The 16,116-nt window shown below is 40.2% G+C and overlaps 1 protein-coding gene across 2 annotated transcripts in view; it reads left to right on the top strand.

The window, feature by feature from the left end:
• SIK2 (salt inducible kinase 2) overlaps nucleotides 1-14,798 on the top strand; it is a 59,080-nt gene extending 44,282 nt beyond the window's left edge. Inside the window, exons 9-15 of one of the 2 annotated variants that reach the window (XM_076358478.1) lie at nucleotides 2,236-2,400; nucleotides 5,675-5,903; nucleotides 6,680-6,964; nucleotides 7,146-7,309; nucleotides 8,380-8,496; nucleotides 9,168-9,259; nucleotides 10,871-14,798. In XM_076358478.1, coding sequence (XP_076214593.1) covers nucleotides 2,236-2,400; nucleotides 5,675-5,903; nucleotides 6,680-6,964; nucleotides 7,146-7,309; nucleotides 8,380-8,496; nucleotides 9,168-9,259; nucleotides 10,871-11,456 — 1,638 coding nt within the window. In that variant the 3' untranslated portion in view covers nucleotides 11,457-14,798. The remainder of the gene's footprint in view (nucleotides 1-2,235; nucleotides 2,401-5,674; nucleotides 5,904-6,679; nucleotides 6,965-7,145; nucleotides 7,310-8,379; nucleotides 8,497-9,167; nucleotides 9,260-10,870) is intronic. The other variant, XM_076358479.1, reaches the window with a different exon arrangement.
• The last annotated feature ends 1,318 nt before the right edge of the window (nucleotides 14,799-16,116 follow it).

The following is a 16,116-nucleotide window of genomic DNA, read 5'->3' as shown; positions in this document are numbered from 1 at the left end:
CCTGCTGCCTCCTCCCCATCCCCAGGGGGGCGGGGGGGGAAGAGTTTGGAGGGAACTGGATAAGTTTTAAATGAGAAAAGGAAGTTGACGACATTCTGAAGCCCAAAATGCAAACAATGGTTTTGGCTCTAATGGGTATCTGCGTGGTTTAACCTTAACTCCCAGTTTATTTCCCAGTTAAAGGGAAAGTACTGTGTTTGTGCTTCTAATTGTAACACTTCCATTTCTGAGAATTTCAAACCTTTTGCTGGGAAGTCATGGGTTAAAATGTTAGAGAAATACCATTTCTGGAGACCGCAACACTTGGGAGTATCTTTTAATGTGATTGACAAACGAGCTGTTGAATTTATGGAGAACTGTGCTAGCATGGGTGCTAAAAGCATGCAGGCTTTACTTAGTGTTATAAACATAGTCACTCTAAAGGGTCCTGTTGAAAGTAAAATTACTTTCTCCCCTGCTGTTCTCTAGAGATGCTTTCTGTCTCCCATGAAATGAAGCATGGCAGAGAATAGTAAAGAGGTACCCAAAAGAAAATACTAGGATCAACCTATCAGGTTAAGATGCCAATTCATTGTGATATCTTAAGTACCTGATAAAAATATCATTGTCATGAGACTCTTAATGGCTCAAGACTCAGAGATTTGTTCCTAAATAATGTCATTTCTTAAGATTTGCACCACTTTTTTGTCCTGTGACCCAGCAAGAGTCCAATTTCATGGGAGACTTTGCAGCAGGGCTGCAAAACCTTTATGTGCATAGAGCCAACGTGATGACTGACTAATTGATTTAAGTCTTAAGGATGTCACGTGTATTTTATCAAGAGCAATTCTGGGTGCTCCTTACATCTGGTGCCAGCCCTTCCATTGCGGAAGGCTGTCCACTTAGTATCCTCTCTAATTATACTGACTGATTCAGCACAGGCTCTAAGGCTATTCAGTCTGCTTCTTCCCTAGTAATTTTCTTCAGAAAGAAAGGTCATGTACAGTTTATCGTGTCTTATTCCAATAATTCTCAGATTTTTTTTTACATGTTCTTTTGTTTCATTAAGATACACAGACATTGTACAGCTTTTGATTTCTTTAATGCATAACTGGAAACATGAAAGACTTGGCCTAAGATGACTCAGATTTATCGTGGTCTCAAGTAAATATTCTCTCAGGTTCACAGCCTCCTAGGTACTGTACTGCTGCTATATAGAACAAATGCCCAGATTCCACTTCCAGGAGAAATCACAACCATGCTGCTCCTTTTTCACTTGAGGCAGCGAGACACTATTTGGTTTTGGATTCTGTTGAAATGAAAGCCAAATCGCTTCACCTATGAAAACATAGGTCCAGGAATGACATGGCTGACAGAGATTAAAACCAGCTATTTTCTTAGATAGTAGTTCTAATGATAGAAAGACACAGTATTCAAAAGCAGAATATTAATTATAAGATGTATTAAAAGCAGGTGGAGACAGATGAACAAGGAAGAAGAAAAAAACCTCTTAGAAGGTAGTTCCTTATTGTACTAAATTCCTGTACTTTATAGCCATATTACCACTTTTTCCTCAGGACTGCAAGCAATCTTGCAGTTATCCTGAGTAACAAGATAACTTGTTTTCACACATGGTGGCACCACAGGCTCCTGTATAAGGCTGCTTGTTTCCTTTTGGACAGGAAAGCTGTGTGGATACTGCACTTCAGGAAATTAAGGTTAAGAAACAGTAAAAAACACTGTTTTCCTAATTGTGCCATGCTTGCCTTCCCTGAGGCACACCTCTCCCTTCAGCAGTGCTCCCTCTGTTAAAATATCTTATTTCAGATCCAGTCTGCTCTATTCTTTCTCATGCTTTTTCCTACAGGAATCAGTGCATGTTAGAAAAGTCATTGAAACTAGCCCTTTGCCTCATGGTAATATTAAGGGGTTTTGTACTGAATATGAAAAGGAATTCTAGCATGTCAGAAGTTGGAGGGCACCAAAGGGTCCCAAACACTGTCTTTACTGCTAGTAAGTGCTCAGCTTCAATAAGTAGGTAGCTTAATAACGTTTGGGGTTTGTTGCGGGGGGGGAGGAGGAATGTTTTGAAGTCTAAAGACTAAGAATGTAATTCATCAAGAATGAGGAAATAAATCTTACACTTCCTCTGCTTTGGAAATGGGCTAGGTATTGTTTATTTTTAATTTGTAACTTTGTATGTTGTTTTCTACCTAAAATTGTTCCCGTTTTGGACTTCTTAAAATCTTTTTTTAGGCACAAGCTGTGGTACCCTCAGTTAACTTGCATTCACAAAATGCAAGGTTGTTGCAGTCTCCAGGTCTTCCCTCAGCTTCAGGAGCAGAAGCCTTTTCATTCCCTCCATCCAGCTGCCAGGGAGAGACGGCTTTTATGGAGGAAGAAAGAGTTGAGACACCAAAGGTACATCTTAAAATCACCCTACTATTTTGTCAGAAATCATTACGGCTAAAAGATTGTTGCCTTTTAAATTACTGCCTAGTAAAAGCACAGCTAGTGGTAGTAGCTGTAGCTCTTCGATAAGTAATTGAAGATCAGTTCCTTTGACAGGGTAGAGTTCATCATCCTAGCACAAAGCACTGTGGAGTCAGGGCCAGAGCACTTGCTAATCCAAACTAATGTCACTTCATTGACCTTAGTATGCCTCCTGTGTCTTGACACTTGCTGGTAGCTGAGCTAGAGAACGCTGCTGCTTCTCTCTGCTTTCAGTAGCCTTTTCCTCAAAGACCCAATCTTCTCAGCCTGCTCCCAAGCACTTACTCTTAAGCATATGCTGTCCCCAAAACTCTGGTCTCCCTCTGGCAAGTTCTCATTCCTGGGTAAGCTCTCAGGATAGACAAGTCAAATACAAAGATCTTCAGTATCTAAACACTTGATTTGTACATTTCTTGTACTAGCTGGACAAAACACATTGTGCCTGTTTCCCTAAACTTAAGTATTCTCTGAGCATCAGAGTTCTAGGTATTCCAGATTCTTTTTCTACTTCTGTCTTGCATATAACTTTCAACAGCTGTGTCTTCTTTTTGATCAGTAATCTGCCTCTTGTGTTCTTTGCTTACATTCCAATCTTATCACAGTCATTTGTAAAAGAAAAATCAACCTACAAGAGTGGGTTTTTTTTTTTTCCTTCTGCTCAAATATATTTTTAAGAGCCCTGAAGACTCCTCATATATAGCTTCTAATACAAAGGGTTCACTGCTGAGTATCTAGAGTAACCTACTCAGCTATTCATCCAAAAATTCAGACAAATGAGAACAGGAAGGTATAACGGAACCTTAACCATAAGCTTCCATTGCCAGCTAAAGCGATTAAAATACCATGCACTTAAAATTCCGTATCTCTGCCAATTTCATAATAAGCTAGCCAAAAGAGTTACATTTTTGTTAATGTTTTGTTGAATGGTAAATAGCCAGCAGGACCTTCTGACTGTCAAAAACTATTAGAACTGCAGCATCTCAAATAGGTTGTAGCAGTTCTCAGCTAGTCCATCTCTGTAACTAGGAATGCCTGTAAAATCTTCACTGGAGACCATGTAAAAATTGCAGCTCCATCTCGGGTTTTGTTTCCTGTAATCAGACTGGAAGACTTTGTGTAGGCTTTCCACACCTCCACAGTTAACAGACTTAACTGAACTCAACTGATAGAACGTGACTGCTCCACAGCCTTACAAATGTATGGTTACAGCTTAACTCTCTGAAGGGAGCTACAGTCTGATCCGTTTTGCCATGCAACTTTGAGGTCTGTGACAATACTCTGCAGGGTAGCAAAGAATGAGTGAAATACAAATGCTCTGTTAACTCCCATGTGAGGAAGGGGAAATAGCTTAAAAAAATTACATTTATGAAGTACATTATTCTCATGAAACTCTTGTTATTCTCTCTCATATCACATTATAACTTCAATTTCAGCATATTGTATTTTGCCTGCTGCCAGCTAGGGCTTTGATTTCATGCTTGACATTTTGAAGCTTTTATTGCTCACTTACTGGTTAGTTACCAACACTAAGAGTGTGGCCCTGGTTCTCATCACTGTTTTAAGTAACTCCTTGTGTGGTCTCTTACAGCTGGAAAGCAAAAAGCAGTTCAAAGACATTTGGAAATTAACATTTCAAATTTTATTTTGCATCCCCCTTTGCTTTTATAGATGCAATTTGGCCAGAGTAGATCAACAAATGGTGACTACAGTGAGGTGTGAAGTCACAATTGACTTGGGAATATTTGGTGTCTTAAGTATTATAGAACATGTCTGCTAAAGATTTCCAAGCTCTGATCCATGGGCCATGGTAAACTGCAGAGAGACAACTGCCCACGTGGTATCGGTTCTCTTTTTCCTTTCCAGCAGTTCACTAAATAGTCTTTCCAGTGCTTTTGCTGCCAGACCAGTAGAAGGCATTTGAATGGGAGAGTCACAAATGGAAAGTAAGGTGTGCAAGAAGTTAAGCTTAAAGCTATAATCCTTTAAATTAAAATAGAGGCAGCAGATCCAGAATTTTCCTGTGCAAGCATTATCATTTTACTGATGCTCAAAATATTCATAGCTATTTCTTGATACTGCTTTAAATATTTTCCTAGAGTACCACCATATAATCTGCTTGCAAGACCATTTGTTAACAGCTGCTGTTAATGCAGTGAAGCTTCTTTTCCAAACACACTTGTTTTCAAAATACCCAAGAACATTGAAGAAAGTTCAGGAATGGTTCATCGACAGTTTTACATAAAATCACCTGTAGCAGTGCCAAGTTTTCTGCTAAACGACTGTGTTGTTTCATCCATGTTTTACCCAACCTGATCCTACCAAAACAGTAGGAGTGACTTGTGCAACAGGACACTAATTAGAGCTTCTAAGGTATTACAGAACAGAATACCCACCCCAAAACTGCATGACATGCAGGCCATGGTCCTCAAAACCCAAGTAGTTGCATATGGCAAAGAATTAGTTAAGGTACAGAAGGATTCAGGACAAACTGATTTGGAGAATAAGAACAGAATTAAAATCCTAGGAGTATTTCACCTCTAAAGGCCCTCCAGTCCAACCTCCTGCTAAAAGCAGGTCTAACTTCAAAGCTAGATGAGGTTGCTCAGAGCTTTACCAAGTTGAGTGAATCCAAGGAGAGGGATTCCACAGCCTCTCTAGGCAACCTTTGTTTCCAGAGGAGCACCATGAATCAAATGGACTTTTGCTGGAAAGGGTGTATTTACTGTATTATTCTTGAACACATCTCTGCAGCTCTGCAAGAATGCTGCACAATTAATTACAAGACTATTTTTTCATAGTGCTTATCTGAGCATGATAAATGAGCACAGTAGGTATTATTGTTTCCCCTTACTATATTGTACATTCCATAAATATTTTATATTTGTGACTAAGCTGGCAAAGGTTTTTAATAACTCTAAAAAAAAAAAGCAGCCCTGGAGAACATAGTACTGTGGAAATAAGAGTATTTAGATTTAGGGAGTTGACTACTAAGAGAATGTCAGTGGTGATCCTACCTGGAGGGATTTGTCATGTACAATTCTTAACAAGTCTTTCTTACCTGAGTAGATTATAGGGAGGTTCACACATTTTAAATATCCAGGGTGCCTCCAATTGACATGATGGGCAGAGATTTCTTACACTTTGGGGTGATGCTGTGTGCACATAATTGAAAACTGTCCCATCTTCTCCTTGTGCCATTTAGGTAAATGGCTGCCTGCTAGATCCTGTACCTCCTGTGGTGATTAGGAAAGGATGCCAATCACTGCCTACCAGCATGATGGAAACTTCTATTGATGAAGGAATAGAGACAGAAGGAGAGTCAGAAGATGACCCTGCACAGGCATTTGCAGCCCTCCAAGCAGCTCGCTGTGGGAAGCGACGTCACACTCTGGCAGAAGTTACCAATCAGCTGGTGATGATGCCAGGCACAGGTACAGAAGTTAGCACGCACATCTCAAAGCTCATGTCCTGCTCTCAGCACTCAATCTAATAAGCCCAGGATGAAATACACTTAGGTTTTAAGAGCGACACGCACAAGACAGTTTCTTGGTTTTGTTACTTAGCATTTGCTATAAAGGCCAAAGGGAAAAAAAAACACAACAAAACACCCAAAAACCGGCTGTACAGACAGTATAAAAGCAAAGCAGCAAATATACAGCTGGCTACAGTCATGTACAACCCCAATAGCAATGGGTAAAGTCTGGGGAGTTGGCTTGTTCTTTTTTTACATAACTACATGTCCCCAAATCATTCATCCCCTAAAGATGTACTGGCAAAGGAGGACAGTGGGGAAACAAAAACCTCTGGATTCTCAGGTATTCCAAAACCAGCAAGATGACCAAACCTTTCAGCTCAGGCTACAGTCTTGTCAGGATTATCTGTGGGGGAAAAAAAAAAAACCACAAAAAAAACCCCCACAACAAAACATAAACAAAACCCCACACACACTGAATGCTCTCCAACCAAGCCAGTGAACATGATCTGCATAGCATCTTATTGCTGCGATAATGGAAAAACCAGTAGCAAATCCCCATTATGGTACTGCAAGTGTTAAATTACAATTACTTTACGAAACTTTTTTTTTTTGTTTCATTTCCTCTAAGACAGTCACTGTTGGCAGGAATAGCTTGAGCCTGTGGCAATTCCTTTGCTTTGCTAAGTTACTGCTGCACTTTCCTTTTATTCTGGCTTTTGGTTTTTGTCACAGGGAAAGTCTACTCATTGGATGAAAACTCATCTCTAGGCAGTATTGATTCAGAGTACGACATGGGATCCATTCAGAGAGATATTAAATTCCTGGAAGACACCCCTTCCTTGAAAGAAATGGTGCTAACTAACCAACAAGCACCCAGAATGACACCACCTTTCATAGGTCTGAGACCTGCCAATCCAGCCATGCAAGCACTCACCTCCCAAAAGCGAGAGACCCACAACCGCTCTCCTGTCAGTTTCCGAGAGGGGCGCAGAGCTTCTGACACATCCCTCACACAAGGTAATTATAGTCATCATCATGACACATTATACCTAGATGCGGTAGTAAATGTACTCTATACACAGAAGCACCAAGCCACCTTGTGACTTGGTTGTTACTCATCTTATCTCACATTTGCTGTGCTAACCAGTTACAAATTAACTGATTTTTCTGACAAGGGTTTTGCTCAACTCTTCTCCAGGAATTGTAGCATTTAGACAGCACCTCCAGAATCTGGCACGAACCAAAGGAATCCTGGAACTGAACAAAGTCCAGTTGCTGTATGAGCAGATGGGATCAGAAGAAGAACATTCTCTGACATCAACTGCCACCCAGTTGCAGGACCTCATTAATAGTCCACCGCAGGTACTTAAACCAGAAATCAAGCTCTGTCTTTCAGGTGTTAAGGCGTTGGGACAGATAAGGAGAAGATAAGGTGTTCTGGAGATCTGAGAAGAGCTAGTTTACAGAAAGTTCCCCCTCCTCCTTTCCATCTTCTGCAGAATAGAGAATGGGCATTTGCAGGCTAGCCTTTACCATCCTTATGGTGTCAGTGAGATGGCCTTGTTAGCTTTCTGAATCCAACATCTTATTATTGCTTTTAATCTGAACGATGTTTTGGATTTAAAGCCCGGTGACATCTTTCCCTGTTGGAGTTAGTCTGGTATAATTTTAAGAAGTGCAAAAGCCGAGTAATAACGGTTAGCCTGATTGGCATAGTGAAATGCTAAATAGCTTCTACCAGCTCCCTAGTTAATTGTTTCAAATGGAACAGGTCACAGCAAACAGGAATAATAAGTTTCTGTTAAACCCCAGGAATAAAATGGGTAAGAAGTACACAAGCACCTAATGTTCCAGATGAAGCCTGCTATTCTTAAAGCTCTAGCTGTTATTTTCTGACTGCTGGAAAACTTCAGTTCTGACAACCACAAAGTTGTAATGTTTTCACAAGACTCTCTCACTTGATGTAAACTCACTGCAGTGCTCATGGTATTCTCCTGACAACAATTCACTCCCCTCCCATGTCAGCACTCTCCAGCTTTCTAGAGATGCCTACTCTGTGCGTATCCTCTCCACCACTGTTGAAAGCTTTTCGCCTTCCGTTTTGAAGCTGTGAAATGAGAGCTGCACAAAAGCACATTCAGAGTTTGGACAGTTTTCTAACCCTGTACGTTTACTATTTCAGAGGGCAAGTCAGAAAATACATTATATATAATATCATTTTAGTTATAGATGTAAGCCCTTGCCATTTTGCAGCACAGATAGTTCAAGGCTTTGTAATTCAGGCTCCTCACCCTGCAGTGAAAGTGGTGAGTGACACCAGAGACCAGTCCATATGGCAACTATGAAACCTCTGTCAGGGGAAATCCTTAAAGAAAGGGTTGAGGCAGAAAAGCCTTTTCTGGGGATGAAACTTGTTCCTCTTCTCTCTGCAGGAGGAAGCATCTCAGCAGCAGCAGGAAGCTGCATCTGCTTTCCCTAATGGTGCACATCCCCCATTATTATCCAGACGGCAGAGCTTAGAGACACAGTACTTACAACACAGGCTCCAGGTACCATACCTCCCCTCCACTGAATTAAACCAGCTGCTGTTACTACACAGCAGACTAGCCTTTTAGATCTTATTACTCAGGAATATCAGTCAAAGGCTAAATTAGCAGAGAACAGCTGAATTTGAAATTATGCTGTATTTTTCTTTCGTCAGACACTGACCCTAATTATGCAAAAAGTATACTACATTACTGCTGTTTTCCTACTCAGTCTGTTACTGTATAGTGTTATTAAAGCAATTTGAAGTAACTGCTAGTGAATACCTATTATCTGTGTTGCATCCCAGAAAGGTTATGCATCAGCATCTGAGGAGCCACTTCTGACCCCCTGGGGCTTACTGTTTCTCCCCCCCACTTTTCTTTTTTAAAACCAATTTTCATATAGCTTTAGTTCATAAACTTTTTTTTCCAGCTTGCAGCTTCTCTTTCACTTAGGAAGAAATCTTTCTATGGTTTTTCATGGTACAATCTATCGTGCGAAGATATTATTTGTCTAAGGGTTAGAAGCCACTAAGCAATAGTGGCTGTGGTTTTAGATAGTAGCTCTACTGACAGCTTCTGAAATGGAGCTGGGCAGTTACACTGTCATAAGGGTAGACAATCTTCTTTCACTTGCTTTCTGGACTAATATGTTAAGTCAGATGCAATTTAAAACAGCACTGCTTTTCTTGCAGAAACCCACTCTACTATCAAAAGCTCAGAATACTTGCCAGTTATACTGCAAAGAGTTGCCCCGGAGTCTGGAACAGCAGTTACAGGAGCACAGGTAAGAAGCTTCCAAACTATGCAGATAAGTTATTTATTCTTAGCCTCAAGAGTAATAAAAGAACTGGAACAATCTTTGTCCCTTTAGAAAGTCTTTGAAAAAGGAAAGCTTCACTTAAACATTTATAAGGACACAGTCCTCCGTTTAAAAGGGGGACAACAGTCCTGCCATGTATTTATAAATTTCTGTGCTACGAGCTCTTTATCAGCTAACACTACTAGGGTGCAGGTAAACTGCAAATAACTACATGCTTCATTTAGTACTAATGGGCGTATAGAAGCATAGGAGGAAGCTACCCTATTACTTACATTGTTGTACTTAATTTCACCCTCATCTTCCCAACCACTCACTGTTTATAACCTACATATTTGCAGTATTTCTCATAAGTCAAAACGTGGATTGTGTATTTCTGTCTGCTGGAAAGCCCTGCAGTCATTTAGGTATTTCCTGTCTCATTCCTATGACCCAATAATTTTACAGTAAAGTAAATCAACTTTTTCTTGTCATATGAGATCAGTTTAGAAGTGACACTCCTCTGAAAAAGTTACAGTAAACAGTGAATAGATGCGTTGTGTCCCCTTATAACTATATTATAGCAGACAAGATTTTAATTACCAAGTTAAAGGGCTGTAAGCTCTTTATGAGCTCATCATTTGGTAATCGTCAAACAAGTAAGCAAGATAGATATCTAAGACAGTTACTATCGCAGAGTTTTGCAAAAGAATCACAGAGAAAGGAAAAGTAACAACCTAGCTACATGCTGTCTAGAACAAAAAGACTGAGGAACAGAGATATAAAAATACTACTTATTTCAAGAAAGCATGCAATCAGTAATTACTTTATAGCTTATGGCCACTCCTGACCACTGTAGAGTTGATTAATCCTGATCAAGAACTTAACTAACAGTATTGAGAGCAGCTTGGTGTACTTCTTAAAGAATAGGAGGTCTGCATAGAGAAATAAGCTGGGAAGCAATAGATTCATTTTCTGAACGCTGTTGGCTGTGTCAGTAGTAGGTTTCCTATTTCTGCATGCTTTAGTAACTGGCTGGCAGGAGACCTCCACTTTGTTGCATCACAGGAATTTGTCAAAGGTAGCTATAACCTTGCATTGTGTTGTAAATTCTTACTGTTTGTAAAGAGTCAAAATCATGGTGTTTCATAAAAGTTCATAGGGAGCAGTGCAGTTCAGAGAAAAAGAATATGGGGGGGGAGGAGACTGTTCATTTCCATTAGTAGCCAGCGATACTTGTTTTCAGCTCCCAAGTTCTGCTATTCACTGCTCTGTAGGCTTAAAATACAAACACAGTGCATCCTATTCTTAGCAAACAAAATTAAACAATGCATGCGGTTAACTTAATTGCACAGGAAAAATTCACTAGGCGATTAAAAAGGTTATCAAAAGGTCTACAAACTCAGCCTCTGCACATCTGCTGAAAGGTGAAGATTCTGGTCTGCTGTAAAATTTAATAAATGAGATTGCCCATGAATTTTCCAGTTCTGTATTTCACTGCCTGCTGGAACTGTCTGAGTGACTAGCATGCAGGACTTGTGCCTAGTGCCTTAACACTTCAAAAGGTGGAAATAATTGCTGTTTATGTCCTTGATTCAGGCTGCATCAGAAGCGACTCTTTCTCCAGAAGCAGTCCCAGCTGCAGGCCTATTTTAACCAGATGCAAATAGCTGAGAGCTCATACCCAAGGTCAAGTCAACTGCCACTTTCATGCCGGGAGGAGCAACAACAGCAGCAGCAGCAATCAACCCAGTTCAGCTTGCAGCAGCCTCTGAGCCCTGTGATGGAGCCTTCCTCAGAACAAATGCAATACGACCCCTTCCTCAGTCAATACCAGAAGGTACAGCTGGATCCACTGCCACCCTCCCAGATCACCAGCTCATCACGGTTGTCATCACCAGTTCAGGTGCAGCAGCCGCCACAGTCCTTACCATATTCATATCAGACTTGCGAATTGCCTGTTGTCACCTCTTCTGAGCCAGACTACCCAGACCAGTGCCAATATTCCATGGACCCAGCACAACAGAGCAGTGTAGCATTGCCTGACAGCCAGAGCAGCTCAGCATCTCGTGAGTCCCAGTCAAATTATGATGCATTAACCCTCTCGGAATTGCCTGGACTCTTTGATTGTGAAATGATGGAGACTGTAGATCCCCAGCACAGTGGCTATGTCCTGGTGAATTAATACATGGAGTGACTAACATGAGAGTGGAATACAGGACAAATGGAGAAGCGTGTGAATTTTTGTTTTTTGTTCCTAGCCCAAAGTTCATGGTAACTTTTCAACCCTTGAATTAACAGGGGAACTAAAAATCCACCTGACTGGAAAAAAAGCAGGAGGTGGCAAGAAGCGTTTGGCCACTAGCTCCTCTTGCTGGTGGAAGGGGCTAGAGAACAGATAGTGCAGTTTAATCCCACAAAGAACTAGTTTGCATAGGAGGAGGCAAAAAAAGTGAATTTTAGAGGAAGGAAATAGCCCCTTCTAAAAAAAAATGGGGAGTTTGTCAGCATTCATCTAACATTCACTTGGAGAAATGAGAATGAGTGCACATTGTATTGTACTTCTTGGCAATAAAAGCAATAGTTTTCATTGAAATTCAGGGTAGATTTGGGTCTGCGCTGATGGCAACTGTAATACTACTCTTGAAACAGTAGCATGAGGTGGAATTAAAGTAAAGTTGCACTTTGGCATCCAATTTGCTGGTTAAGCTGTTGATCTGGAACTACTCCATGGTAAGTCTCCGAGATCACCAGGCATCTCAGGCAGCCTCCACTTCCTCCTGCTAGCAAGTAAACAGTATTTCCCAAGCCTGCCAAGGAACTCTTAATTGTCCACTAAGGGAAGCTTCTGGATCTCTGCTAAGTGACATCTTGACTTTGTCAAAAGATACCTGGAACTGACATGGGGCACCACAGTGGTTTGTAGAGTCCTCTGGGTGGGGATCAGAATACTAAAGGATAAAGGATTAGCTAATGGAGAGATAGAAGGTAAGAAGTACTATGAGAAAAATCAAGAGCTGCAGCCAATGGCATTAAAAAAAAAATCCACCTGGGTGGCTTTTGAAATCAACCCTTTTTGCAGGCAGGCCTTTGTGGAGGGCTCTGTCTTGGAGAAGTTCCAATCACTGGAAAGGATCCATCTGTCCTTCCGTTGCATTTTAAAAACAAGCAAACAAACTGTGTTTTGAATTTGCAGTATGTGTTGCTGGTGGTTTATTGAGCTTTGTATATTTGGACAATTACTTAGGGTTTTAGAACTTAAGGATAAAAACAATGAGCTTAAAAAAAAAAACCCCTGTGAAGTGATAGTGCTGTGCCTTTTTCAGTTCTTTATCAGCCTATATGCTTTTTTCTGAAGAAAGTAGACAGTACTCCATTTATATCCTTGCTATAGCCAAAGTCCCTTCAGAGCACACGTTCCACCATGTGGAACATAATGTTTAACTTTCTTAGTGTTTTGATTGCTCATGTGTATATATAACATTGAAAGTATTACAGCAATATTTAGCATCGTGAACTGTTGATGTATCAACCATTTCAAGAAATACTAAACTCAACAAGCAGTTGTGTCTCCAGAACTTTCAGTCATGAAATGCGAGTCATAGAGGATTGTTTAGGAATCTGCAGAAAGTTTAGGTGTCTAGCTTGGGTTTTGTCTCTAGCCTTTAAGTATTGTGGGACATTACAGAATGATAGACAAATGAGGCTCACAGCTAGACAGTTTAGCCCTTTTCTGAGCAAACATTAAGCACAATTGCAGATTCATTAAAGCACAAAGAATGGCAGAGAAACTGTGCTGATCACATATGTAGAAAACACCACTGTTTGCTGGAAAGTTTGGTGAGCTAAGGTCTTTGATACTACAAATAATGAGGGTGTAGTCACCAAACTCAAAGTTTGGGTATTCAGGGCATGTGGTCACTTAAATGGAATGCGTTGAACAGGTAGCAGAAGGAAGAAACAAACACACAAAAAAGTACTTCAGGTATGTTGGTTCTTCCATATTTGTCAAATCACAGATCCTACCAAGCTAGAAAGGCGTTATCAAAGCTGCTCTCTTTTCCTTCACTAGAAAGCTGGATAATGAGACAGCATTTACAGCAATAAGACCGCATTTTAACATGGAATAGTGGGACTTCAGTCACTGCATTGTAGGCTGTGTGAAGGAGGGAAGGGTTTAACAGCTGACAGAGGGCACCTTGCTTCCTGTATACTACAATTAGAGAGGCAACTCCTGTTGCTATGTAGCCTGCTCTGATATTGGTCCAGTTGTGCAGCTGGACTCCATCCATAAGTGCTCAGCTTCTACCTCTGGTATCAGTGATTCTCAAGGCATCAGCAAAGGAGAGTATGCAAAAGAGCATCAGCAAAAGAACAGGGATCACATCCATACACTATTTATGTGATGCAAGATAAAGAGAGCTAGAAAACTCTACTTTAAATAGCTGAGAGGAGAAAGAAAAGGTTTTTATTGTGTGGTTTCCCTTCAAAAGGAAACTCATCTGACACAGTAAATAGCTATGGAACACAGAAACCCCTATGACACCTTAAGTGACTAACAAAGGGAAAGGAAACAGCTTGACAAATACTGCAGCATAACAGACCAGGCATTTCACTACTGCAAAAAAAGAAGAGGCAAAGAGTCCTGTCCTTTCATTCCTTCTTCCCTACCCCACAGTATAATAAACGCTTTCTGGAATTCTAATATCTGACCAAGCACTCAAGGAACTATGTGGCAAAAACTGCTAACAGGACACACAACACCTATGGAGACAGGTCCAGTTCTGCTCCAGGAGCTGGGTTACTGCCATAACTGTAACCACTTCCTTCCCCATCCAACTCCAGGATACTGTACATTTCAGGACTCGAAGATAAAAATAAATCTGTTCTTGAGTTCTGCAATTCATTTATCAGGATGTGCCAACTTAGTCTAAGCTCATTTGAGCTTTGCAGTGCTGGTAAGGGGGAAGCTACAGCGTTTTTTAAGTGTAGTTTAGACTGACTTTTCCCCTCAACCAAAAGCATATTTAATGTTTCATGTAATTTCCTTTAAGCCAATTAGAATAAAAGGCTTCTAATGCCTTCTAATACGGCAGAGTATCCATTGGGCACCACTTCGTACTACTTTGAAGTGGCTTTTTTGTTCAAATCTGTTATGTCTAACATTAGAGAACCGTGTACACTACTGTTAGAGTAATTATTAGCTTTATTATCTTATATTACAGACTCCTTTGAAGAGACTTTGGTGTGATGTATATGGGGTAAAAATTTCATATGGAGAAAAGTGCAATATGTGTGTGTGTGGTATGTTCTTTAATGTATTTTTTTAAGGAGTTAGAGGGTTTAGTCTCTGCTTTGGGATAAATGCACTAGTTTTGTGAGCTCCAGTTTGGCAAGTTCATCTGTAGTATTTACATGCAACTGATCTGCTGGACTCTGTAAAGCAATTACAGTGTATTAATACAAAATAAAGAATATGTGCATTTCATTTTTAAATATCTAGTGAGCTAAAGCACAGCCCCTGCCACTCTTTGTGTTCTTAGCAGCCTCTTTATGTAGTATATTGAGGTTACTTTCTCTCTGAGGCACCAAGCCACAAATGACAAACAAGAAAATTAATGTCTACTGCAAAGGCTGGATTTTGTAGACTGAAGTTTGCTTCCTGTCATGTTGACATATTTGGGGTAGTTAATACCACTGACTTTTGATGGCAAATATGAATGGACAAAGCATTCTAATAGCTTCAACAAAAAAAGCTGCATTTCTTTACTGCCTGCTATGCCATGGAATTTCAAACGCGTCAGGAGCATGCCTCCAACACAGGCAAGGTCAGTGGTGTATTGCCTTGACTTTGAAAGAGGAAAGTTATTCTCAAAACTACTATCAGTTTTCACATTTTTCCATATTAATCAATATACACTATCCAACAGGTGATACAAAAGCAGTTTAATGCTGATCATATAACACTAAACTCTAGGAACACTGTGTGAAGGGGATGGGGGTTTGGGTACTGCCGGAGGGAATCCATCATAATTTCCCTAGTAACATAATCATAGCATGCCACCATGTCATCCCATGCTCCACTGAGAAGTACCAGTCTGGATTTGACCAGAAAAAGCACTTACAGAGGGAGCTGCTTGGGATAGGAATTATTACCTCACAGAAAGAAATGAGATTATTCTTTTAGACATCATAGTGGAAGTTTCCCCAAGACTCAAAAGTTACTATGAAATTTCTTGAGGTTAGATTTTACATCTGTCTCCTGTTAATCAAGTGTAATTAAAAAAAGATTGTGTCCACAAGAAAACTCTGCTTACCTGCTTTTCTAACTTCCCACATTATCTTTACCCGTAAAAACATTCCTTCTCTGTACATCCTCTACAATATTTGTTTTAGCAGCTCTGCAATGCAAAGCAGTTTGGGACAGGATGTGGGAACCTCAAAAAATTAAATCAACTCTTTGCTGGGAAAAACAAAGCTCCTCAATTTCTCACTAAAAGAAACAGACCCAAGTAAAAACACTGTCCTAAAGTCTTTAAATTTAATCTCCTTTCTCTGTAAAGAAACACATTGCAAAAAAAAAAGCATAGGTCCCTGTTACAGCCATTCTGGATAGCATAGGAGCAGTTGTTAGGGAACTGAGAGCAGGGTTTTTTTGGAGTGAGTTACTTTCCACTGATTTAATTCTTCATTTAAAATAAATTGGATTAGTACAAACTAATGTTATAGATTGGTTATATCATGCAGTGTCACTTACAATGGTTATATTTCCATAGGTGTACAGAACTGTATTGGTTGGAAATAAGTGTCAGTACCACATGGGGATTTTACTGACTGTTCCTAAA

This window comes from Aptenodytes patagonicus, chromosome 23, assembly GCF_965638725.1.
Source record: "Aptenodytes patagonicus chromosome 23, bAptPat1.pri.cur, whole genome shotgun sequence".
NCBI lineage: Eukaryota > Metazoa > Chordata > Aves > Sphenisciformes > Spheniscidae > Aptenodytes > Aptenodytes patagonicus.
This window is presented reverse-complemented; position numbering and strand designations above follow the sequence as displayed.